Genomic DNA, 24625 nt, shown 5'->3' with positions numbered 1-24625 from the left:
CAGCTGATGGCCGAGCACACAGCTGATGACCGAACACACAGCTGATGACCGAGCACACAGCTGATGGCCGAGCACACAGCTGATGGCCGAGCACACAGCTGATGGCCGAGCACACAGCTGATGACTGAGCACACAGCTGATGGCCGAGCACACAGCTGATGGCCAACACACAGCTGATGACCGAGCACACAGCTGAAGCCAATTCCCCCCCCTCTCCACTTTTCCATGTTGATAAGAGCGTTAAAATGAGAACAAAAATAATGGGACAACAAGAAATCAAGGGACATTTAGAATATATAAAAATGTGCGATTAATAATATTAATATTAATTAAGAGGGTTAACCAGCTCTTTCGGCTAGTGACGTAGAAAGTCGTGCAGATTCTGACCAGCTCACCAGGAGACTGAAGGCAGGACACATTCAGAAACCAGATCTCACTCAGAACACCATGGATGGATTTATCAAAGTCTGTATGTGTGTGGAAGCACCAGAGACACAAAATAACTCCCCAAATCACCAGAAAAAGTGATTGTTTCATAATATTTCTGAAATAAAAGTTCTGAGAACGGGTCAAATTTGACTCGAGGACAACAGGAGGGTTAACAAACTTACACTTTAACTCTCTTTCTTTCTTTCTTTCTTTCTTTCTTTCTTTCTTTCTTTCTTTCTACAGTATATGTGTTCAAACTGTAGGTTGTGACTCTGAAGGCCAAAGCTCTGCAGCGTGTGGTTATCTAATCCTGATAATAACTGGAAAGCATGAATTATAATGAAGTATTCATGATGACTAACAGGCCGCTGACTCACAGTTTGTTCATCTCAACATGACTCCACACTTCCTGTCTCCCAAATCATCTCTGGAGCAACAACTGGCCCTCACTTAGACCCCAGCTCACGTCCTGATGTAGCACGAGTAGACTTTAGATTTCACAGTTCCTGTTTTCCGTCAGATGGTTTATAGATCTGGATGTTCCCGAGAGCACTTGAAGGCAGCTTGATTTGCCGGAGAAAGAGAGAAAGAAACTACACAGAAGGACTGAGGAAGCAGTCAGATGTTCCCTGTTCAGAGCTTGTGATTTGGTGTTTTAAATCTTTCTCGTGGCAGAGATAGAGGCAGTGATGTTTCCCGTTTCCTGTACGGCACACGTGTCACACTCAAGGCCCGCGGGCCAAACCCGGCCCCTTGTTAATTTTGATCCGGCCCCCATATACATTTAGGTTCACAATACATTTTGGCCAAATTACTTTCGTCAACGTTTTTTTTTTTACATTTTTTGACGCTTTTTCAGAGGAAAACATGTTTATGTTCTCTCCAACAGTTCACTGTGTGTGTGTGTGTGTGTGTGTCAGAGGAAGAAGTGTTCTCTCCAATAGTTCACTGTGTGTGTGTGTGTGTGTGTGTGTGTGTGTGTGTGTGTGTGTGTGTGTGTGTGTGTGTGTGTGTGTGTGTGTGTGTGTGTGTGTGTGTCAGAGGAAGAAGTGTTCTCTCCAACAGTTCACTGTGTCTGCCAAATAAAGGAAAGTTTAAACTGACAAAAAGGGAGGCTCCGTACAAAACATACAGAGATATGAACTGAACCAGGAGTCTGTGTGGGTGTCTGTAAGTGTGTTTGTGTGTGTGCATGTTTGTGTGTGTGTCTGTATGGGTGTCTGTGTGTGTGTTTGTGTGTGTGCATGTGTGTATGTGTGTGTGTGTCTGTGTGTGTATGCATGTGTGTGTTTCTGTGTGTATGTGTGTGTGTCTGTATGTGTTTATGTATGTGCGTGTGTGTCTGTTTGTGTGTCTGTGTGTCTGTGTGTGTGCGTGTGTTTGTCTCTGTGTCTGTGTGTGCATGTGTCTGTATGTGTGTGTGTGTGTGTGTCTGTGTTTCTGTGTGTGTGTGTGTATGCATGTGTGTGTTTCTGTGTGTATGTGTGTGTGTCTGTATGTGTTTATGTATGTGCGTGTGTGTTTCTGTGTGTGTGTCTGTGTGTCTGTGTGTGTGCGTGTGTTTGTCTCTGTGTCTGTGTGTGCATGTGTCTGTATGTGTGTGTGTGTGTGTGTGTGTGTGTGTGTGTGTGGCTCCATACCAAAACATACAGTGATATAAAGCCAACCGTTCCTCCCTCTAATCTTTTTGTGACACACACTTCTTCTCCCTCAACGAGTCCCAACATGAACAAACCCGTTTGATTTCCCAGTCTGTCTCTTTGTGACATCACAGCGCCCGATGATGTCACCACGTGTACCTGCTTCCTGTGTAGGTGTGTCGGAGACAGAACAGATCAGCTGACTGCAATATAAAACATTATATATGATGGACTGACCCAAACTAGAATATAAAACATTATATATGATGGACTGACCCAAACTAGAATATATATAACATTATATATGATGTTCAGCTTGTTTTAGGGTGGACGCAATAACAGAAACACCACTGAGCGGCTGAACCTCTGCTGATTTTAATCTCAAACAACAATGAATAAAACTGTAAATTTACAGAATTATTCTGTTTATATTACAAATATTTCCTTAAAAAACTGTTAAATAGTTGGCTGCAGGAAGTCAGAGAGACGCCCGAGGGACAGAGATCTGATCTTTTTGTGTGTGTGTGTGTGTGTGAGGCTGTTACTGGCTGTAATCCCACTTTAATCCTGGAAGTGGATTAAGAGGAGCCGGCCGAGCAGCAGGGAGAGAAAAAGATCCACAGAGAGAGAAAGTGCTGCAACTTCACACACACACACACACACACACACACACACACACACACACACACACACACACACACACACACACACACACACACACACACACACACACACACACACACACACACACACACACACACACACACACACACACACGTTTAGTCTCGACTCTGTGGAGCCGTAAAATATCATGTCCATACAAGGCCAAACACACAGCTGTGTGTGTCAGTGTGCGTGTGTCTGTATGTGCCTTTGTGTGTGTGTGTGTTTTATATCCTTCTTAGGGCTGCGTTTCTCCAAAAGTTGAATCCATCTCAACTTTCTTTCAGCATTGGAGGAAAAACACACTACTACCCATCCAGTCAGATATTAGGCTCCAGATCTACTTCTACCAGTAAATATACGTTTCTATACCATTTCAGATGCAGGAAATGAAGCGCCTGATGCTCAAAAACCCTGAATTAGGGCACCCGGGTAGCTCAGCTGGTAGAGTGTGCGCCCATATATAGAGGTTAACTCCTCAACGCAGCGGGCCACACGTTTGACTCCGACCTGCAGCCATTTGCTGCAGGTCATTCCCCCTCTCTCTCCCTTCATTTCTTCTGCTGTCCTGTCAATAACGGCCAAAAAATAATCTTTAAAGTGCCCATATTATGAAAAGAAATCCCTTTTTCTGGTGATTTGGGGAGTTATTTTGTGTCTCTGGTGCTTCCACACACATACAGACTTTGATAAACCCATCCATGGTGTTCTGAGTGAGATCTGGTTTCTGAATGTGTCCTGCCTTCAGTCTCCTGGTGAGCTGGTCAACATCTGCACGGCTTTCTACGTCACTAGTCGAAACCAGGGGGCTAGGGGGCTAACTGTTAGCATGCTAGCTCGTTGTCAATAGCAAAACACTGCTACAACACACACTAGTTCACCATAATCTCCAAAAGAACTACTTCCATGTCCCTGTTCTGCAGGGATTCCTCGTTTAGAAGAAGTCTACCGGCTAATCCTGCCTTGTACTGACTGAAGTAAGAGAAACAGCTAGCTAGCTCATGTAGTCCTTACCTAGCTACTGAGCATGTAGTCTTACCTAGCTACGGAGCATGTAGTCCTTACCTAGCTACTGAGCATGTAGTCTTACCTAGCTACTGAGCATGTAGTCCTTACCTAACTACTGAGCATGTAGTCTTACCTAGCTACTGAGCATGTAGTCCTTACCTAGCTACTGAGCATGTAGTCCTTACCTAGCTACTGAGCATGTAGTCTTACCTAGCTACTGAGCAGTCCTTACCTAGCTACTGAGCATGTAGTCCTTACCTAGCTACTGAGCATGTAGTCTTACCTAGCTACTGAGCATGTAGTCCTTACCTAGCTACTGAGCATGTAGTCTTACCTAGCTACTGAGCATGTGGTCCTTACCTAGCTACTAGCTACTGAGCATGTAGTCTTACCTAGCTACTGAGCATGTAGTCTTACCTAGCTACTGAGCATGTAGTCTTACCTAGTTACTGAGCATGTAGTCCTTACCTAGCTACTGAGCATGTAGTCCTTACCTAGCTACTGAGCATGTAGTCCTTACCTAGCTACTGAGCATGTAGTCCTTACCTAGCTACTGAGCATGTAGTCCTTACCTAGCTACTGAGCATGTAGTCCTTACCTAGCTACTGAGCATGTAGTCCTTACCTAGCTACTGAGCATGTAGTCCTTACCTAGCTACTGAGCATGTAGTCCTTACCTAGCTACTGAGCATGTAGTCTTACCTAGCTACTGAGCATGTAGTCTTACCTAGCTACTGAGCATGTAGTCTTACCTAGCTACTGAGCATGTAGTCTTACCTAGCTACTGAGCATGTAGTCCTTACCTAGCTACTGAGCATGTGCGACTCCCAACAAAGATGTTCCAGCAGTGAGAGGTCTCACTCTGTAGCTAAAACAGAGACCTGAACACAGGGTGAAAAGAGGAGCTGCAGCAATGTGCAGTACAACTAAAATATGGTGAAAATTAAACCATGTAAACCTATTCTGGTACAACCTTAAAATACAATTATGAACCTGAAAATGAGCAGAATATGAGCACTTAAAGAAAGAAAACCCAACACCCTTGCAACAGCTGCAGCCAGAGACCCCCCAGATGTTTTCCTTCTTCAGATAAGAGCTCCAGAGTATTTCCTGAGTTCCTCTCTCTTATCAGACGGAGTCCGGCTATAAAACGATTGACTGCACTTCACTGCCCTTATCTCACCCAAAACTCTTTAATCCCATCCGGTAGAGTTATCTGCTGCACATTTTTCACACGCTAACATGCACTTTTAAACATTTATAAACACAGAAAAGGTTCTTATCTTACAGCTGCAGACAGCGGATCTCTTATATATTATTTAGGTTTTATTCTTTCAGTTTTAATCTGTATTTAAACTACATTTACTTTGTCGGGAATGAAAATAAAGTTAAATTTAAACACTAAAAGTCTAGAAAGTCAGCCTCAGACTAACCTTCGTATGTACCTTTGTTTCTCAGGAGTTGTTTCTCATATATTCCCTGTATGAGCTTATAGACCTGAATCATATCACCTCTCTGGATCTCCTAAATATATAAATAAATAAATAAATAAATAAATATGAGGTTCCATTTAAATGCTGTGAAACGGCATCTGGTTACTGTACGGTAAAATCAGGACAAGACAACAACTTACTACGATATGCATGTCCACAGAAAGCTTTCTGAGCTCCAGACCGACTATATAATGACTGGTCTTGGTCATTGTGGAGAGTTCGGAGTCTGTTTGATTGAGCGTGTGGACAGGTGTCTTTTACACAGGTAACGAGTTCAAACAGGTGCAGTTAATACAGGTAATGAGTGGAGAACAGGAGGACTTCTTAAAGAAAAACTAACAGGTCTGTGAGCGCTGGAATTCTTACTGGTTGGTAGGTGATCAAATACTTATGTCATGCAAAAAAATGCAAAATTATTATTTAAAAATCATACAATGTGATTTTCGTTTTAGATTCCGTCTTTCACAGTTGAAGAGTACCTATGATAAAAATTACAGACCTCTACATGCTTTGTAAGTGGGAAAACCTGCAAAATTGGCAGTGTATCAAATACAGTATATCAAATACATTGTTCTCCCCACTGTGTGTCTGTATATATATATATATATATATATATATATATATATATATATATATATATATATAAATATAAATAATAGATTATGTTCCAGTGTAATCACATCAGATCGCCACAATAAAAGCTCGGAGAAAAAACCCTGAGTGCCTCGACGGCCACTCTGCAGACAGGAAGTGACCACAGAGGGCTGTCTGGGGGAGACAAAATCAATCAGGGATCTGCACAGAGGCAACAGGCAACCAGGACTCTACACCCGACTGCTGGCTAGCTTAGCTTAGCTTAGCTTAGCATAGCATAGCATAGCATAAAGACTGGAAACAGAGAGCCCCGCTCTGTCCACACTGTGTTGTAGTTATTAAAGTCATTTTTCATGCAGAAATAAAAGAAAATGTTGGATTTAATCTCTTGTTATCTGTTTTTATAAACGGAACACCTTTGTTTTTGCTCCTGACAGAACGAGACGTGTAAGGACATCAGCTCGGATTTATAATAACTTAAACAATGGCGTGATGATGTCATCACTGCGGTCTGAGACAAAGCAGGTCAAATCCTCCATCACAACAGCTCGGAGGATTAGCTCTGTCTGATATCAGCAGCAGCCTTTGTTCAGCCCCTCCCAGACGCACGCACGCACGCACGCACACACACACACACAGAGAGAGAGACACACACACACACACACACACACACACACACACACACACACACACACACACACACACACACACACACACACACAGAGAGAGACACACACACAGAGAGAGAGAGACACACACACACACACAGAGAGAGACACACACACACACAGAGAGAGAGAGAGAGAGAGAGAGAGAGAGACACACACACACACACAGAAACACACACACAGAGAGAGAGACAGACACACACACACACACACACACACAGACACACCACACACACACAGAGACACACACACAGAGAGAGAGACAGACAGACACACACACACACACACACACACACACACACACACACACACACACACACACACACACACACACACACAGAGACACACACACAGAGAGAGAGAGAACACACACACACACACACACACACACACACACACACACAGAGAGACACACACACAGAGAGAGAGAGACACACACACACACACACACACACACACACACAGAGACACACACACACACAGAGAGAGAGAGACACACACACACACACACACACACACACACACACACACACACACACACACACACACACAGAGACACACACACACACAGAGAGAGAGAGACACACACACAGAGAGAGAGAGACACACACACACACACACACACACACAGAGAGAGAGAGACAGACACACACACACACACACACACACACACACACACACAGAGAGAGAGAGACACACACACAGAGAGAGAGACACACACACACACACACACACACACACACACACACACACACACACACACACACACACACACACACACACACACACACACACACACACACACACACACACACACCCTTCCCAGCTGAAGCTGTTGTGGATCAGACCATCTCTGATTCTATTCAATACGAGCTGCAGACGCTCGTAATTTCTGACATTTTTGAGACCAAAACACTAATCCAGACCAATAATCCCCAGATGAGTGATGATGAGCGGTATCTGCAGACCTTAACTCAGTGACTGATCAACGGGCTGATAGAAAGAGAGATGTGGGACATGTGATGCTTACAATATAAAGAACTAACTGTGTCTGACCTGGGAAGGCGAGCCTCTCTTCAGGCGTTTGTCACTTTTCTCTATATTTTTAAGCATTTTGTTGATGTTTTTTTAGACGTGTATCTGTAGTATTTTAAATTTCAGTAGTTTTTTAAGCAAAAATGCAAAACAAAACAAATCTGTTTTATATGAGTAGAAGTAAAACTTCTCGATGTAAAGAACTAAATGTCTCTTTTCAGACTCTCAAAGTATGAATAATTCCTGCTGTTCTGTATCATATTATAGTGTATATCCTTTTTTTTGGGACAACACCAGACATGTAATCCTCCTGGTGTCTTCGGGGTCTAATCTGACTCTTTTTCAAAATGTTTCTACGTCAGAATTTTGGGTTTCTTTCAACCAGATTTAACCCTTGTGTTGTATTCCAGTCGACCTGCAACTTTTTAGTTTTTCTGGCTCAACATTTGAAATAAAATAAATGTCACGGTTAGGTCGTCTTTTTCAACACTTTTTCCATCGTTTTTGTGACTTTTTCCGAGTTTTTTGTCTATTTTTTCTGCGCTTTTGACGTTTTTGGTTGATTTTTTTCCAATGTTCTTTTATAATTTTTTTTTTTTTTTAAATGTTATAAAATTTTATAAAACACGCAAATTCAATGAAAGTAGCGAACCGATGATTTATTTGACTTGTGAAGAGTTAACGATTGTAGGGAACCATCCACGTTATTTTTATTTATTTAGAAACCCAAATTTCTGATATATATGTTTTTTTAAATGGGTCAAATTTAAAGGGATACTCCACCGTTTGTTGAAATAGTTCTTATCACGGTCTCCCCTGGCTGTAGATAGGTGGGCCAACGCATTTTTTTTATCTCAGTGCAAGTAATTAGGTTGTTTTTTTTGTCTTTTGTTGGCTCACTTTTACTCACAACATGCTAACCGGCAACATAGGATTCCATTCACTACGCTAAGCTAACTAGCGGCGGCGCTGCACCGGACTAAAACGATGCATGCACAAAAAATGCGTTGGACGTTGGACACTGTGAAGAACTGAACGTCCAAATTGTCTGCCCTTTCAAACTCATACCTGGGTGTGTACGGACCCCTTGGACACCGTCAGAGAGGTTTCTCCTGTGCAGGACATGCCATACGTCAGGAGAGGTGGAGTATCTCGCCAGAGAAGGCAAATATGGTCATTTTTCTGCTAAAGAACTGCTAAAGCTGCTTTGAAGCTGATAGGCATACCAACTCAACATTTATTGTTACTTGTTAATAGTGTAACTGTTATTTGTTAGATTATTGTAGTTAGGTGAATTAGGTTTACTTATTATATATTTAAGTACTTTAAAAACGTTAATATATTGTTAAATTTAAATAATTTTCAATAAAAAAATAAATAAAAAAATTCTATAAAAGAGCCTTTCTTTGATGTAATTTTTCAGTTTTTCAAGAACTGGTTTAGGAATTGGAATCAATTTAAAAGTACCGGTTTGGCATCGGAATCGTAAAAATCCAAACGGTACCCAACCTTACTTGTGAAGAGTAACGGTTGAAGGGAACCATCCACATTATTTGTTTAAAAGAAACCCAAATTTCTGATTTCTGAACTTTTTTTTTTTTAAATGGGTCAAATTTAAACAGAGGACAAACAGACATCAGCTTGGCCGTGGGACTGTCTGTGAAGAACGGAGCGTGTCCTACCTGGGAATGCGTGCGGGTCGGGCGCGCCTCTCTTCAGGCACTTGGAGCAGAGGATGTGCACGGAGTACAGCAGGCCGGGCCACTCCTGCAGCAGCACGTTCAACTCCTCCACCAGCGGCGTGACGGCCTGCCACGCCGTCCACATGTTGGGCAGCGAGGCGTGGCTGGCGATGGACAGCGTCTCCGCCTGCGGCTTCCCTCGGGCGCCGCCGTGGCTTATGACCACGGGGACTTTCCCTCGGTAGGCGAAGATCTGGCGCCGGCCGTCCGAGCGCTGCACCACGTGGCTGTTGATCTGCACGCTGAAGCGCGTGAACAGCCCCGGGGGGAACAGGAAGGGGAAGCTGTAGCGGATGTGCAGCTGCTCCACGGAGAAGAAGTGGCACAGCGGCAGCGTGCCGCCACTGGCGCCGCACGCCGCCGACACGGGCGCCAACGCATCGTCACTGCTCACGTAGCTGGGGAACTTGTACCACGCCGTAGGACTGCTCCAATACGGGAATAAAAAGACATAATCACCGTTATTTGGGTCAGTTTTGAAATCAGGATTATATATATTATTATTATTATTATTATTATTATTATTATTATTATTATTATTATTATTATTATTATTAACACGATTGCCAGACATCATACACCAGAGCAGGGGGGATGAGAGGGGGAAACACCAGAGCAGGGGGAATGAGAGGGAGAAACACCAGAGCAGGGGGAATGAGAGGGGAAACACCAGAGCAGGGGAATGAGAGGGGAAACACCAGAGCAGGGGGAATGAGAGGGGGAAACACCAGAGCAGGGGGAATGAGAGGGGGAAACACCAGAGCAGGGGGAATGAGAGGGGGGAACACCAGAGCAGGGGGAATGAGAGGGGGGAACACCAGAGCAGGGGGAATGAGAGGGGGGAACACCAGAGCAGGGGGAATGAGAAGGGAAAATATTGAATAGAAAACGTGGATTGGTTGTGGCGAGCGTACCTGGCGTTGGCGCCGTTGAGCGGCCGGCTGCGCGGCTTGTTGACGGCATAGCAGACGCCCATCTTCTCCAGCAGCTCCATGACGACCTGCAGGTCCGGCTGTGATTGGACGAGAGGCCGCAGCAGCAGGCTGATGACGTTGGAGGGCAGCAGGCCATGCTGCAGGAAGCCGTCCACGTGGTGCTGCAGCTGCGTCACTCTAAGCTCCGCCCCCTTCTCGTCCTCCGTTACCATACCCCCCCGGCCGCCGTTGCCCCTGGAAACAGTGACTCATTCAGACGGTTTTTACCTTTCAAACTACTCTGGCTTTTTTTCAAAAAATAATGTCAAAAATAAAGTACAAAATGTTGGCTAAGGTCTATATAAGAGACTTCAGATACAGTATTAGGGGACCACTAAGGTCTATATAAAAGAGACTTCAGATACAGTATTAGGGGACCACTAAGGTCTATATAAAAGAGACTTCAGATACAGTATTAGGGGACCACTAAGGTCTATATAAAAGAGACTTCAGATACAGTATTACGGGACCACTAAGGTCTATATAAAAGAGACTTCAGATACAGTATTAGGGGACCACTAAGGTCTATATAAAAGAGACTTCAGATACAGTATTACGGGACCACTAAGGTCTATATAAAAGAGACTTCAGATACAGTATTAGGGGACCACTAAGGTCTATATAAAAGAGACTTCAGATACAGTATTAGGGGACCACTAAGGTCTATATAAAAGAGACTTCAGATACAGTATTAGGGGACCACTAAGGTCTATATATAAGAGACTTCAGATACAGTATTAGGTGGACCACTAAGGTCTATATATAAGAGACTTCAGATACAGTATTAGGGGACCACTATGGTCTATATAAAAGAGACTTCAGATACAGTATTAGGGGACCACTAAGGTCTATATAAAAGAGACTTCAGATACAGTATTAGGGGACCACTATGGTCTATATAAAAGAGACTTCAGATACAGTATTAGGGGACCACTAAGGCCTATATAAAAGCATCCAAAGAGCACCATGTCATGGGACATTTAATAGTTAGGCGTACCTATGTCCTGCGGCCAGCAGGCGCTGCAGCAGCGCGGCCGCGTCTCTCTGGAAGAAGACGTTGAGGATGGCGATGAAGCGCGGCAGGTTGTGGAAGACGTACTCCTTCAGCGTGGGGCTGTCCTCGAAGTAGAGCAGCTTGCCGCTCTCGTGCAGGTAGGACAGGGCGCCGTGCAGCCGGTCCTCCGTGAGCCCGGCCTGCAGGCCCAGGCGCGCCGAGTCCCACCACGACAGCCACAGCGCCGCCGGGTTCACGTGCAGCTCCTCCAACATCTGCCAGGACTTGGGCAGCACGCGGTGCAGGTTGGGGAAGATGTCCCGATGGTCTGCCACCGACATCAGCTTCTCCCTCAGACGCTGGATGTTCCTCTGGCCACAGCTGGAAACATTACACACTTAATGCTGGATGTTCCTTTGGCCACAGCTGGAAACATTACACACTTAATGCTGGATGTTCCTTTGGCCACAGCTGGAAACATTACACACTTAATGCTGGATGTTCCTTTGGCCACAGCTGGAAACAATACACACTTAATGCTGGATGTTCCTCTGGTCACAGCTGGAAACATTACACACTTAATGCTGGATGTTCCACTGTCCACAGCTGGAAACATTACACACTTAATGCTAGATGTTCCTCTGGCCACAGCTGGAAACATTACACACTTAATGCTGGATGTTCCTTTGGCCACAGCTGGAAACATTACACACTTAATGCTGGATGTTCCTCTGGCCACAGCTGGAAACATTACACACTTAATGCTAGATGTTCCTCTGGCCACAGCTGGAAACATTACACACTTAATGCTAGATGTTCCTCTGTCCACAGCTGGAAAAATTACACACTTAATGCTGGATGTTCCTCTGGTCACAGCTGGAAACAATACACACTTAATGCTAGATGTTCCTCTGGTCACAGCTGGAAACATTATACACTTAATGATAGATGTTCCTCTGGTCACAGCTGGAAACATTACACACTTAATGCTAAATGTTCCTCTGGCCACAGCTGGAAACATTGCACACTTAATGCTAGATGTTCCTCTGGCCACAGCTGGAAACATTACACACTTAATGCTAGATGTTCCTTTGGCCACAGCTGGAAACATTACACACTTAATGCTGGATGTTCCTCTGGTCACAGCTGGAAACATTACACACTTAATGCTGGATGTTCCTTTGGCCACAGCTGGAAACATTACACACTTAATGCTAGATGTTCCTCTGGCCACAGCTGGAAACATTACACACTTAATGCTAAATGTTCCTCTGGCCACAGCTGGAAACAATACACACTTAATGCTGGATGTTCCTCTGTCCACAGCTGGAAACATTGCACACTTAATGCTGGATGTTCCTCTGGCCACAGCTGGAAACATTACACGCTTAATGCTAAATGTTCCTTTGGCCACAGCTGGAAACATTATACACTTAATGCTAAATGTTCCTCTGGCCACAGCTGGAAACATTACACACTTAATGCTAAATGTTCCTCTGGCCACAGCTGGAAACAATACACACTTAATGCTGGATGTTCCTCTGTCCACAGCTGGAAACATTACACACTTAATGCTAAATGTTCCTTTGGCCACAGCTGGAAACATTACACACTTAATGCTGGATGTTCCTTTTTCCACAGCTGGAAACATTACACACTTAATGCTGGATGTTCCTCTGGTCACAGCTGGAAACATTACACACTTAATGCTGGATGTTCCTTTGGCCACAGCTGGAAACATTACACACTTAATGCTGGATGTTCCTCTGGCCACAGCTGGAAACATTACACACTTAATGCTAGATGTTCCTCTGGCCACAGCTGGAAACATTACACACTTAATGCTAGATGTTCCTCTGGCCACAGCTGGAAACATTACACACTTAATGCTGGATGTTCCTTTGGCCACAGCTGGAAACATTATACACTTAATGATAGATGTTCCTTTGGCCACAGCTGGAAACATTACACACTTAATGCTAGATGTTCCTCTGGCCACAGCTGGAAACATTACACACTTAATGCTGGATGTTCCTCTGGCCACAGCTGGAAACATTACACACTTAATGCTAGATTTCACGGACATTTACACACTTAATGCTGGATGTTCCTTTGGCCACAGCTGGAAACATTACACACTTAATGCTAGATGTTCCTCCGGCCACAGCTGGAAACATTACACACTTAATGCTAGATGTTCCTCTGGCCACAGCTGGAAACATTACACACTTAATGCTGGATGTTCCACTGTCCACAGCTGGAAACATTACACACTTAATGCTAGATGTTCCTTTGGCCACAGCTGGAAACATTACACACTTAATGCTGGATGTTCCACTGTCCACAGCTGGAAACATTACACACTTAATGCTAGATGTTCCTTTGGCCACAGCTGGAAACATTACACACTTAATGCTGGATGTTCCTCTGGTCACAGCTGGAAACATTACACACTTAATGCTGGATGTTCCTTTGGCCACAGCTGGAAACATTACACACTTAATGCTAGATGTTCCTCTGGCCACAGCTGGAAACAATACACACTTAATGCTAGATGTTCCTCTGGCCACAGCTGGAAACATTACACACTTAATGCTAGATGTTCCTTTGGCCACAGCTGGAAACATTACACACTTAATGCTAGATGTTCCTCTGGCCACAGCTGGAAACATTACACACTTAATGCTAGATGTTCCTCTGGCCACAGCTGGAAACATTACACACTTAATGCTAGATGTTCCTCTGGCCACAGCTGGAAACATTACACACTTAATGCTAGATGTTCCTCTGGCCACAGCTGGAAACAATACACACTTAAAAAGGACAATTCCGGCGCAAAATGTGACCAATTTTAGCCCAAACCTAGTAGTTGGGGCAGAGGCTAAAGTAAAAAGAAATCTCTATTTCTACACCACTAACAAGGCTCAACATATCACCACACTTCCACGGTAGCATAATGAGGGTCCCTACATGTAAACACAAGCATTGAGAACTTTGTAAGTGTACAGACAGTTGATTAAAAAGATGGATTAGAAAGACCGTGCAACCACGCACACACACACACACACAGACACACAGACACACAAACACACAGACACACAGACACAGAGACACACATACCTGCAGCTGACACACAGCACCGGAGACAGGATCTGCAGCCGCTGGTTCAGCAGGAACTGCAGCTGGGACTTCCTGCGCCGCAGGTTTGGGTCCGAGACTCCGTAGAAGACTTGGTGCGGGCTGGAGGCGCGCCCGCCGTAACCCTGCTGCAGCGCCAGCTCCACCTGCTGTGCCTCGCTGCCCAGCGTCCGAACATCACTGCGTTCCTGCAGGCCTATCCTCCGGTGAATGTCCAGGATCTTCTCCTCCACCTCTGCCGCAGCGCACAAGTCGACGTGCGTTCCCACCACGCACACCACCGCGCCGGGGACCCTGGCGCCCAGCAGGTGGAGGAAATACCCAACGTGGGCGTAGAACTTGGCGGGCGCGTAAGCTTTCAGATTGACAACGAGGACGTAGAGAGCGCCGGGGGAGAGAAAGAAAGGTTGGATGAGGTCATAGTTTGGCTTCCCGGACAAATCGTACACGAGAAAGGTGAGACGGCGTTCTGCGTCTGCCACCCAGTCCGTCACTTCGATGCCTTTGTTTCCCTGCGTGTCTTTAGCGTCCGTCTGAGCGCCCACTAGACTCTGCCGGAGCCGCGTTTTCCCGGCGTTCTGCATCCCCATCAGGACCAGTTTGAGCCGCGGTTTGACGGCGAGCTGCGAGTGCGCGAGCTCCTTCTGGTACGCGGCGATGTACGGGATGCCCTTCATGCACACCTCGTACGGCGGCTGGATCAGAGGGTTGTCCTTCACCTGTAATGGCAAAATTACATTGAAGCATAATTCCTTATATTTGATAAGGTATTATAAAGGTTATAATAATTATTATAAGGTATCCTTATATGTTTTATTTCTACTTTGATTCTCTCACGATGCTGAAAGAGAGTTCAGTGTTTCCTCTATGTTGATTTGACCGTGGCACCCCCACGGCAACATTTCCGCCCCCCATGGTATCAGAAACAGGGCTGCATTGTTAAAGTGCATGTCGGAGAATGTTTGTATAGTAGGTGCATTATTTCCATGCTGAAGTAGTGACACTGCATTAAGATAATGTAATTAATAGTGGGTTTATTGGTATTAAGATAATGTAATTAATAGTGGGTTTATTGGTATTAAGATAATGTCATTAATAGTGGGTTTATTGGTATTAAGATAATGTCATTAATAGTGGGTTTATTGGTATTAAGATAATGTCATTAATAGTGGGTTTATTGGTATTAAGATAATGTCATTAATAGTGGGTTTATTGGTATTAAGATAATGTCATTAATAGTGGGTTTATTGGTATTAAGATAATGTCATTAATAGTGGGTTTATTGGTATTAAGATAATGTAATTAATAGGGGGTTTATTGGTATTAAGATAATGTCATTAATAGTGGGTTTATTGGTATTAAGATAATGTCATTAATAGTGGGTTTATTGGTATTAAGATAATGTCATTAATAGTGGGTTTATTGGTATTAAGATAATGTCATTAATAGTGGGTTTATTGGTATTAAGATAATGTCATTAATAGTGGGTTTATTGGTATTAAGATAATGTCATTAATAGTGGGTTTATTGGTATTAAGATAATGTCATTAATAGTGGGTTTATTGGTATTAAGATAATGTAATTAATAGGGGGTTTATTGGTATTAAGATAATGTCATTAATAGTGGGTTTATTGGTATTAAGATAATGTCATTAATAGTGGGTTTATTGGTATTAAGATAATGTCATTAATAGTGGGTTTATTGGTATTAAGATAATGTCATTAATAGTGGGTTTATTGGTATTAAGATAATGTCATTAATAGTGGGTTTATTGTCATTAAGATAATGTCATTAATAGTGGGTTTATTGGTATTTGCTACAGAATGCTTATAGCCTATATGTCAAGATCAAAGTTGGCCTATATAGTAACTCAACAAATACAGTTCAATGACAACTGACACAATATGCCTCATTGTGTGTGTGAATAGAGGTGAATAAAGATATTAGTTTGTGTTGCAGCGAAGTGTCAGCTCTGTTTCATGGGGTGTTCGGACCTGCCCCCACTGCTAAAAAAAAAATCCTAAAGGAAACACTGGAGTTTATCTCATTCCCACATGTAGATTTTGATTCTAACTAAGTGAGACATCCAGTCTGGAACATGATGTGAGCACTGTTCGCCTGAACCGATAAAGGTGCAAGGCCACAGTACTCTAGTATCTTTCTCTGCCTATTCAGTTTTTTCCATGCCAGTTGAGATGTAACTGGGGGGGGTGAAAGTGGTACAGGGAGGAGGAGGTGAGATGGCTCCGAGATGTCTCTTGGTTGTTTTTTTTATTGTCTTCATGTGTATCAGATTGCCTGTAAGAACTGTAGCGTCATACTAAGCCAAGTGCGTGTGATCATATAAGCCTAGTGTTTCTGTTCACTCATTGGAGGGACTGACTCCACACGGGGATGCTGTGCCTTTTGTGAAATCATGTCGCTCCTATATTTGCAAATATATATTTTTAATAAAATACAAAGTCTCCTACTGTCTTATTTGTTTCACTTTACTAAACTTTAAAAACGTTACCCCTGCTGCAAAGGAAACTTCCACAACACACCTTCCAGATGCTCACTCGGCTCAGCTTCCCAAAGTTGTCCGGAAGAATGGCGATTTGGTTTCCCTGCAAGACGAGCTCCTCCAACTTCTCCAGCTGCACGATGGCGTCCGGCAGGTACGTGATGCGGTTATTGTCCAGCCAGAGGTTGGCGAGCTTCCCCAGCTTCCCCACTTCCTCTGGGATATGGGTCAGTTTATTCCTGCTGAGGTAGATTTCCTCCAAGCCTGTGATGCCTAGAATAGCCTCCGGGAAGTCTTCGAACTCATTGGAGGACAGGTTCAGCATTTTGAGTCTCTGGAGTTGCGTGAAAGCGGCGGGCAGCGCGGCGAGCTCGTTCCCGTCCAGCATGAGGCTCTCCAGCTGCGTCAGGAGACAGAAGGCGTCCGGCAGCGTGGACATGTGCAGACTGCTGAGCCACAGGATCTTGATGCTGCGCAGCTTCACGATGTCCGCGGGCAGCGTCTCGAACTTGTTCCCGGAGCAGTCGAGTTCCTCCAGCTCGCCGAGCGCCAGGATCTCGGCGGGGAAGGCGTTGAGCTTGTTGTGGTCGGCGTCCAGCGTCCGCAGCTTGGCGAGGCCGCCGAAGGAGCGGGGGAAGTCTCGCAGGTCGTTGAAGCTGACGTCCAGCTCCTCCAGAGACTGCAGCGCGCCGATCTGAGCCGGCAGACACTGGATCCGGTTGTGGCTGATGCAGAGCTTCTTCAGCATCTTCAGCTGGCCCACGCCTGAAACAAGGCACGGAGAAACACAGTAACACATATTACCGCTGACGGAAACAGACCCATTAGACAAAACGTACAAGAAGGAAATCCAATCCAACCAGAAACTGGTGCTCGGATTTTTATCTTCTATGGAAACTATAGCCTGTTCTGGTTACAGCGCTGTACCTTGTTTAAAATACTTCTATTTTAGGTATACAATGGTCTTGAAATCCAATGCCCTTGTTATTGTACAAGGGCATATATGTATAAGTGTGTTCCTGACATAGAAGTAAGTAAACTATCTGCTAACGTTACCTTCGGAGAGGCTTCTGAGGCAGTTGTGGCTCATGTCGAGCTCCAGCAGCTGCCCCAGCTCGAAGACGGCGCGGGGAACGGCGGTGAACTTGTTGCGGCGCAGCACCAGGATGCGCAGGCTGTTGAGGCTGGAGCCCAGCCCGTCTGGCAGTGTCTGCAGGGCGTTGTTGCCCAGGTTCAGCACCTACACAGAGGGAGGGCAGGTGGGGCTTTAAAATATCAGCACTACATGTCTCTCGGTTATTCGTTACACAAAATGTCAATAAGAGCGAAAAAACACATTAATAAAAGTGACAAAAATGTCCGAAAAGTGACGATATCGTCGAATAAAGCGACACAAACGATAAGAAAGCAGAACAATGTCAAATAAGTGCAAAAAAAATTTCATCTTGTCTTCAACTTGTCTGAAACATTGTCTTAACCCTCAAATTTGACCCGTTTTCAAAACGTTTTGTTGGAAATAGCGAGAGAGAAAAAAACAAAGGTAAAAGAACATGTCGAAAAAGTGCGTCATTTTTGTGACAAAAGTGACGAAAACGATGGAATAATTATTTAACCCTCCTGTTTTTCTCGGGTTAAATTTGACCCATTTTCATAAATTTTGGGTTTTCTTTTTACCAAATTGTCAAAATAATAGAAATAAGAACAGAAACAACAGAAGTAACGTGGATGGTTCCCTACAACGCTCACGGAACAAGTAAAATAAGAAGAGGAGTTCACTACTTTGGGTGTTTTATTCAATAGCATAGCATTTAAATTTTTTTTTTTTTATAAAAGAACGTTGAAAAAAGCTTTAAAAAAAACGTGGGAAAAACTGACAAAAGCGTCGTGAAAAGAATTATGAAAAAAATAGTTTTAATTTTACATTTTGACACACAGAGTGAGTGAAGTGAGCGTAGCGTACCTCTATCTCTGCGATGTCGTCCGGGAAGATGATCTGGTTGTCCTTGGAGCAGAGCGTGAGCTGCCTCAGGTTGCTCCGCAGCTTCCGGGATCGCAGCGCCGCGTCCCGCCACAACCGCGCCGTTTTCAGGTCGTTCTCCTTGTCCTCCATGGCGCCGCTGCCCCCGCCCTCCAACGCGGCCGCCTGTCCGTCAGCACACAGAGGGGTTCACAGTTATAGGAATACATACATACATACATACATACATACATACATACATACATACATACATACATACATACCTGGGTAATATATAGGGCTGTGCTCGATTGAAGAAATTCTTAGTCGACTAACATTCAATCGTATCGACTAATTGATTAGTTGATTTAATCGACAGATCTGTAAATCTGAGTTTCTCCACTCAGAGTCGTGCTAAAAGCACCACTTTAATTCTTGTGTTTACCAGAGATGAGCTCGTACGTTTCTTGGAAATAAGTCATTCAGCATGAAAACAGCATCAGACATGACTAATGGAGTAAAGAGATCTAAGTTGACTAAGACCAAAACCACCGATTAGTCCACTAATCGACTAAGAGGGAGCAGCCCTAGAAATATATCGATATTATATCGATATCGTGATATGAGACTAGATATCGTCTTAGATTTTGGATATCGTGATATCATAATATGGCATAAGTGTCTTTTCCTGGTTTTAAAGGCTGTATTACTGTACAGTGATGTACTTTTCTGAACTTACCAGACTGTTGTAACTGTTCTATTATTTGCCTTTTACCCACTTAGTCATTATATCCACATTACTGATGATTATTGATCTAAACTCTCATTGTGTAAATATTTAAGCACCAATAGTCAACATTACAATATTGATGCGGTATCGATATCGAGGTATTTGGTAAAAAAATATCGTGATATTTGATTTTCTCCAAAAGACACAATATTTGGAGGAATAAATCTGGATATTAGACAGTAGGCCTGTCACAACGTCTCCATAACTAATCTGTATTGTCGCCCCCAAAAAAGAAAACCGGCAGCTGATTGGACGAACGCGTCACGTGGGTCTGGCTGCTCCCCGACCATAATGGGCGTCTCGTTGAGAATCCGATATCATATTATACTAAAATAGTTCACCGAAACGTGTTTCTGAAAACATGTGAAGAGAGAACTAGGTCGTGCAGTTGCTGAATCTGTCTTCATTTCAGATCAACAAAGGTCAGATTAAAAGATATTCATCAGATTCTGAGAGACTCTAGTCACGCTCATCCCGCTCGGCCATTTCCGGATTAGCTCTCCACCAATCAGATGGCTCATTTTGAGTCAGCGCCTTTAGAGAGGACCCCGTCCCATTCAGTCTCTCTCAGAGCTACACCCAAGGGTTTCCTGTTGACTAGTTGGGACTGATCCATATTTACATATGGGTGTGGCTGAGGAATGAAAACAGTGTCAAAGAGAATGATATTGTGATCTGACAGCCCTGTCATTAGATTAAAGGTCTTAGTAACTCTTTCTGGTCTATTTGTAGGCCTGTGGCAGTATGCAATAACTCAATTAACTGCATGATAAATAAAAATTATCGATGATTTTTAAATGGAAATTATCGCGTCTGGAAAAATGTCCATTTTATTTCTTGTGTTTGGTTTTTATTCCAGTACATTTCTTGTTAACAGAGACTGAGAGTCCATTTTATTTCTTCTTTTTGGTCGTTTTGTTAATTTATTGTGGATATTTTACAGTTCCAGTGTTAAATATTCTTTAGAAATACAAGTTTATTGATCTTTGAAAAAGGTGAACCTGCATTATTATTATGCCGTTATCATTATATCAGATGAAAATGGTCTCAGAACGACAATATTATCATTTATCGCAATAATCTTTGGGACAATTTATCGTCCAGCTAAATGTGTTATGGGTACAGGCCTACCAAACACACTCAGAGAGGTTTGAGTTGAACGAAAATCTCAGCCGAAAACTGCACTTTAAAATGTAATTATTGTTAGTGCTGCCTTTTATGTTCAACTCAACGTTCAATTTGTTCAATAAAAAGAAAGTTGGAAATGATTTCCTTTCATTAGATTTAAACTCAACAACCAGTTTTTTGTATTTTATCAGAATACTGAAAGCAGCAGAACTGAGATAAATTTAATATCTGGTTAGGCCTATTTATCGTTAAGTTATATCGTTATGGTGATATTCAACAATGTTGTTGAATATTGCAGTGTTTCTCAAATGGGGTAGTGTCAAAGGGGGAACATTATTGAAAAAAGCTCAAGAACCGATGCAATATTGCATAGTTTCCTCATATCTTGCTGCCCTAGTGTCGTCCATATAGTCAGATATTCAGATCCAGCTCTACTCCTTTACACTAAATATGATTTCAGGTACAGGAAATGAAACGTTTGATGCTCAAAAGGTTTTGGGGGACCCAGAGACACCGAAACCCCCCCACCCTCCCTAATGTTGAAACCCAACCTACGCCCTTGGTGTGTAGGTGTGTAGCCTACCTCCTCCTGCTGTTTGTTATCATGGAGAGGTTTCATGGCAGCATGGTGCACAATGTGCTTCACAAATCCGCAGCCGAGCCTCCGTCACAGCGGAGACGAAAGAGCCTTTCTGGGGGGGAACGAGGCAGCTTTTCGGCGGCAGCAGGAGCAGTGTCCGCGGCCGCGGAGGCATCCTTTTCTCCTGCGACACTCAGCGCACAATGAGACCCAGCCAGGCGGCCACACATCCGGGTGTAATCCCCCTAACCAGAGTCCTTCTGCGGCGGCCTCATCGCCACAACAACGCGCCGTCCTGTGGAGCTCTGTCCCCGGCTCTGCTGGAGCTCTGTCCCCCGGGCGTGCTGGAGCTCTCTCCCCGGATATATCGCTGTGATTCTGGGGCACTTTCCGAGCCGCCCTGTGTCTTCCTGGGAGCGGGGAGTGGATGTGAGGCGGCCGCTCACACTGCGTCAGATCCACGAACACTCCTCCCTCTTTCTCCTCCCTTTCTCCTAACCCCCCTTATCCCTAGTCACTACACTTTGCATTAACCTTCATCCTGGACTTTATCTGCCCTTGTATAGGCTACTGTAGCCTATATTCTTGGCAGATTCTGCACTCAACCCATTCAGCCTCTTTTTTCTTATGCAACAGTTATTTTATGTGTAGCCTAAATATTTGTTTTTCTGTATTTAATTTGTACTATTTAATATTCATGTTTAATATGTTTGTTAATGCTTGCACCTTTCACCAAGGCAGATTCCACACAAGTGTAGACATAGGCTACTTATTGTGGTTTTTCTTTTTCTGATCCTTTCTCTTCCCTCTCTCCCTCCCTCCCTCTCCCTCTCCTCCCTCTCCCTCTCCTCCCTCTCTTTCTCCTCCCTCTCTTCCTCTTTCGGTTGATGCTAGAATGGATCCAGCTACGGCGGCGACAGTGAAGTTTGGGGAAAAGATGGTGGTTTGGATTAAAACCCTCCCGAGGAAGCCGCGTTTCCTGGGTGAAAGTATTAAAATTATATTATTATATTAGCCGAGATTTAGCATAATTTTGCGTAACGTCCGGCCTTAGCTGTATCCCTTCTAGCCACAGCCCTCCCTCCCTCTCTTCTTTCCCTCCCTTTCCTTTATCGCTTCCTCCCTCCCTCTCTCTCCCTCCCTCTCTCTCTCTCCCCTCCCTTTCCCTTACCCCTTCCTCCCTCTCTCAATTCCTCCCTTTCCTTTATCTCTCCATCCCTCCCTCTCTGCCTTACTGCTCCCTTCCTCTCTCTCCCTCCCTCGCTCCCTCTCTCTCTCTCTCTCTCTCTAATATAATGAACGTGTGAACTCCACGAGAAGCTAATAACATTAATAAAAACAGTGCATAATGTTATTACATCTACTGTATCATATTATAAACTTGTATTGCATCAACTTTAATAAACGACTTTCATAAAGAAAAAGAAAAGATGAAGTAGGACAGCCTGAAGTCCTTCTGACGGAGGACTGTCTCCATCTAGAGGACAGGATGGGACATGACCAGTCAGGAATTTGATAACTATATTGTTGACTGGATCTTTTTTGAGTATGGCTGAGAGCGGAGTGTTCAGGACAGTTGGAAATTCAAGCGTTGGGGGTTTCAGCTCATTATTTGAACTTATGGCCACGTTGAACATGAAAATCTGACATTAGAACATTGTAGATATGACAGAAAATACAGAAAGCATAATATGTCCCCTTTAATAGTTCCCATTGTTTATGAATTTCTTTAACTGGTGCAAATAAACAAAACTCAAGCGATATAATTCAAAAATATTAAGTTTTATTGTTCTTTTTTTTATCCCTGCAGATTAAAGGTCTCACACATCACATTTAAACATTTAAAAACGTGCAACAAAAGGCTAAAACGTGTGACTTTATTGTCCAGAATTCCTAAAAAAACGGACACAAACACAACTTTAAAAATAAATGCAGAATGTTAAATTACAAACGGTTTCACTGACCAACATGAACACATCTCTGAGGCCACGCAAACACAACCAACACGCTCGCAAGTAAAAACATTTAGGAACGTTTCATGCAGACTGGGATTTCACGATGCTGAAAATGTGTTAAAACTACTTCACCTGCTGCAGAATCTGTTGGAACGGGGTGTGTGTGTCTCTCTGTGTGTGTCTGTGTATCTGTGTGTGTGTGTGTGTGTGTGTGTGTGTGTGTGTGTGTGTGTGTGTGTCTGTGTGTCTGTGTGTGTGTGTGTGTGTGTCTCTCTGCAACAACAACAAGGAGGTCATCCTGGTCTTTGGGAAACACCGACTGATTAACGTGTGGATTATGTTCTGGATGAATAGATTACTTATTGGGTCTCTAAAATGTAGATCAACTCAAAGATCTTCAGATTCCTGTCCCAGACAAGAGAAGAAACTAGAATAATATTCACATTTAACAAAGCTGAGATCACATAAACAATGACTCAAACTGATTAATATCAATATCAAAACACTTGGAGATTAATTTAAGAATTGATACTAAACTAATGCATTCATCTTTGCAGCTCTCTGTAAATCAACAATGTAGGTAGTGGTTGGTAGCAGCAGAACATTCAGCTGTCTGGGTAATCATCTGCTTGATCAAACATCCAGATCTCTGGGATTCGTGCAGCTTTCGTCCAGATTTTTCACATCCAGAGCAGCTAACTTCACTAAAAGTTGTCCAGTCTGCAGGTGCGTGATCTGTCCGGACAAAACGTAGCTTAACGCTGGTTTAAACTGACACGCAGGTGCGTTGGACAACCTGCTGTGTGTGCAAATTGAGTTTCCAGACACTGTTGTCACAATGTTCAGAGGAAACATGTCCCTCAACACGGAAACCGTAGCAACACGGTGCACGCCGTTTTGAGTCTTAACGTGCCAGCGCACACCCTGTGTCTGGTGTTTTAAGCCCCCCAGCGTGGCCTTCCAGGCAGCGTGGCTATGGCTATGGTTAGGGTTAAAGTGTAACTCTCGCCAAAATGCAACTTAGGGTCTTTTTGTGAATGTAACCAAGTCTAACTTTCGTTTAAAAGCATATTTAGGAGGGAAGCGCCACTTTTAAGATTTACCGTATTCTATTTTTTCGGTGAAATGGCCTTTTGAATGGGAGTGCTAGGGGCACTTTTATGCTAGCCTCAAAATAGTTATTTTTAAAACACTGAGAAGGCTCGACACAACATGAGACTTTGCCTGAAGTATCACCAGGGGGCTCTACACCTGAACTCCACCGGTGACCGAGGGATCTACTACATCTGGGGCTACTTGTTTTGATATCGACTCGTTCTGACTGCCGAGGTGGT

The 24625-nt window shown here is 43.8% G+C and overlaps 1 protein-coding gene across 2 annotated transcripts in view; it reads right to left on the bottom strand.

Annotated features, from left to right (window-relative positions):
• Nucleotides 1-21813, bottom strand: part of mfhas1 (malignant fibrous histiocytoma amplified sequence 1) — a 47834-nt gene extending 26021 nt beyond the window's left edge. The window contains exons 1-8 of one of the 2 annotated variants that reach the window (XM_039779860.1): nt 21340-21813; nt 18842-19024; nt 17938-18121; nt 16922-17646; nt 14360-15096; nt 11243-11620; nt 10186-10440; nt 9212-9699 (exon numbers count right to left, since the gene is read on the bottom strand). In XM_039779860.1, coding sequence (XP_039635794.1) covers nt 9212-9699; nt 10186-10440; nt 11243-11620; nt 14360-15096; nt 16922-17646; nt 17938-18121; nt 18842-19024; nt 21340-21375 — 2986 coding nt within the window. In that variant the 5' untranslated portion in view covers nt 21376-21813. The remainder of the gene's footprint in view (nt 1-9211; nt 9700-10185; nt 10441-11242; nt 11621-14359; nt 15097-16921; nt 17647-17937; nt 18122-18841; nt 19025-21339) is intronic. The other variant, XM_039779861.1, reaches the window with a different exon arrangement.
• Nucleotides 21814-24625: the final 2812 nt, after the last annotated feature.

Source organism: Perca fluviatilis, chromosome 17, assembly GCF_010015445.1.
Source record: "Perca fluviatilis chromosome 17, GENO_Pfluv_1.0, whole genome shotgun sequence".
NCBI classification, from domain to species: Eukaryota; Metazoa; Chordata; class Actinopteri; order Perciformes; family Percidae; genus Perca; species Perca fluviatilis.
The sequence above is the reverse complement of the archived record's forward strand: the minus strand, read 5'-3'. Positions and strand labels throughout refer to the sequence as shown.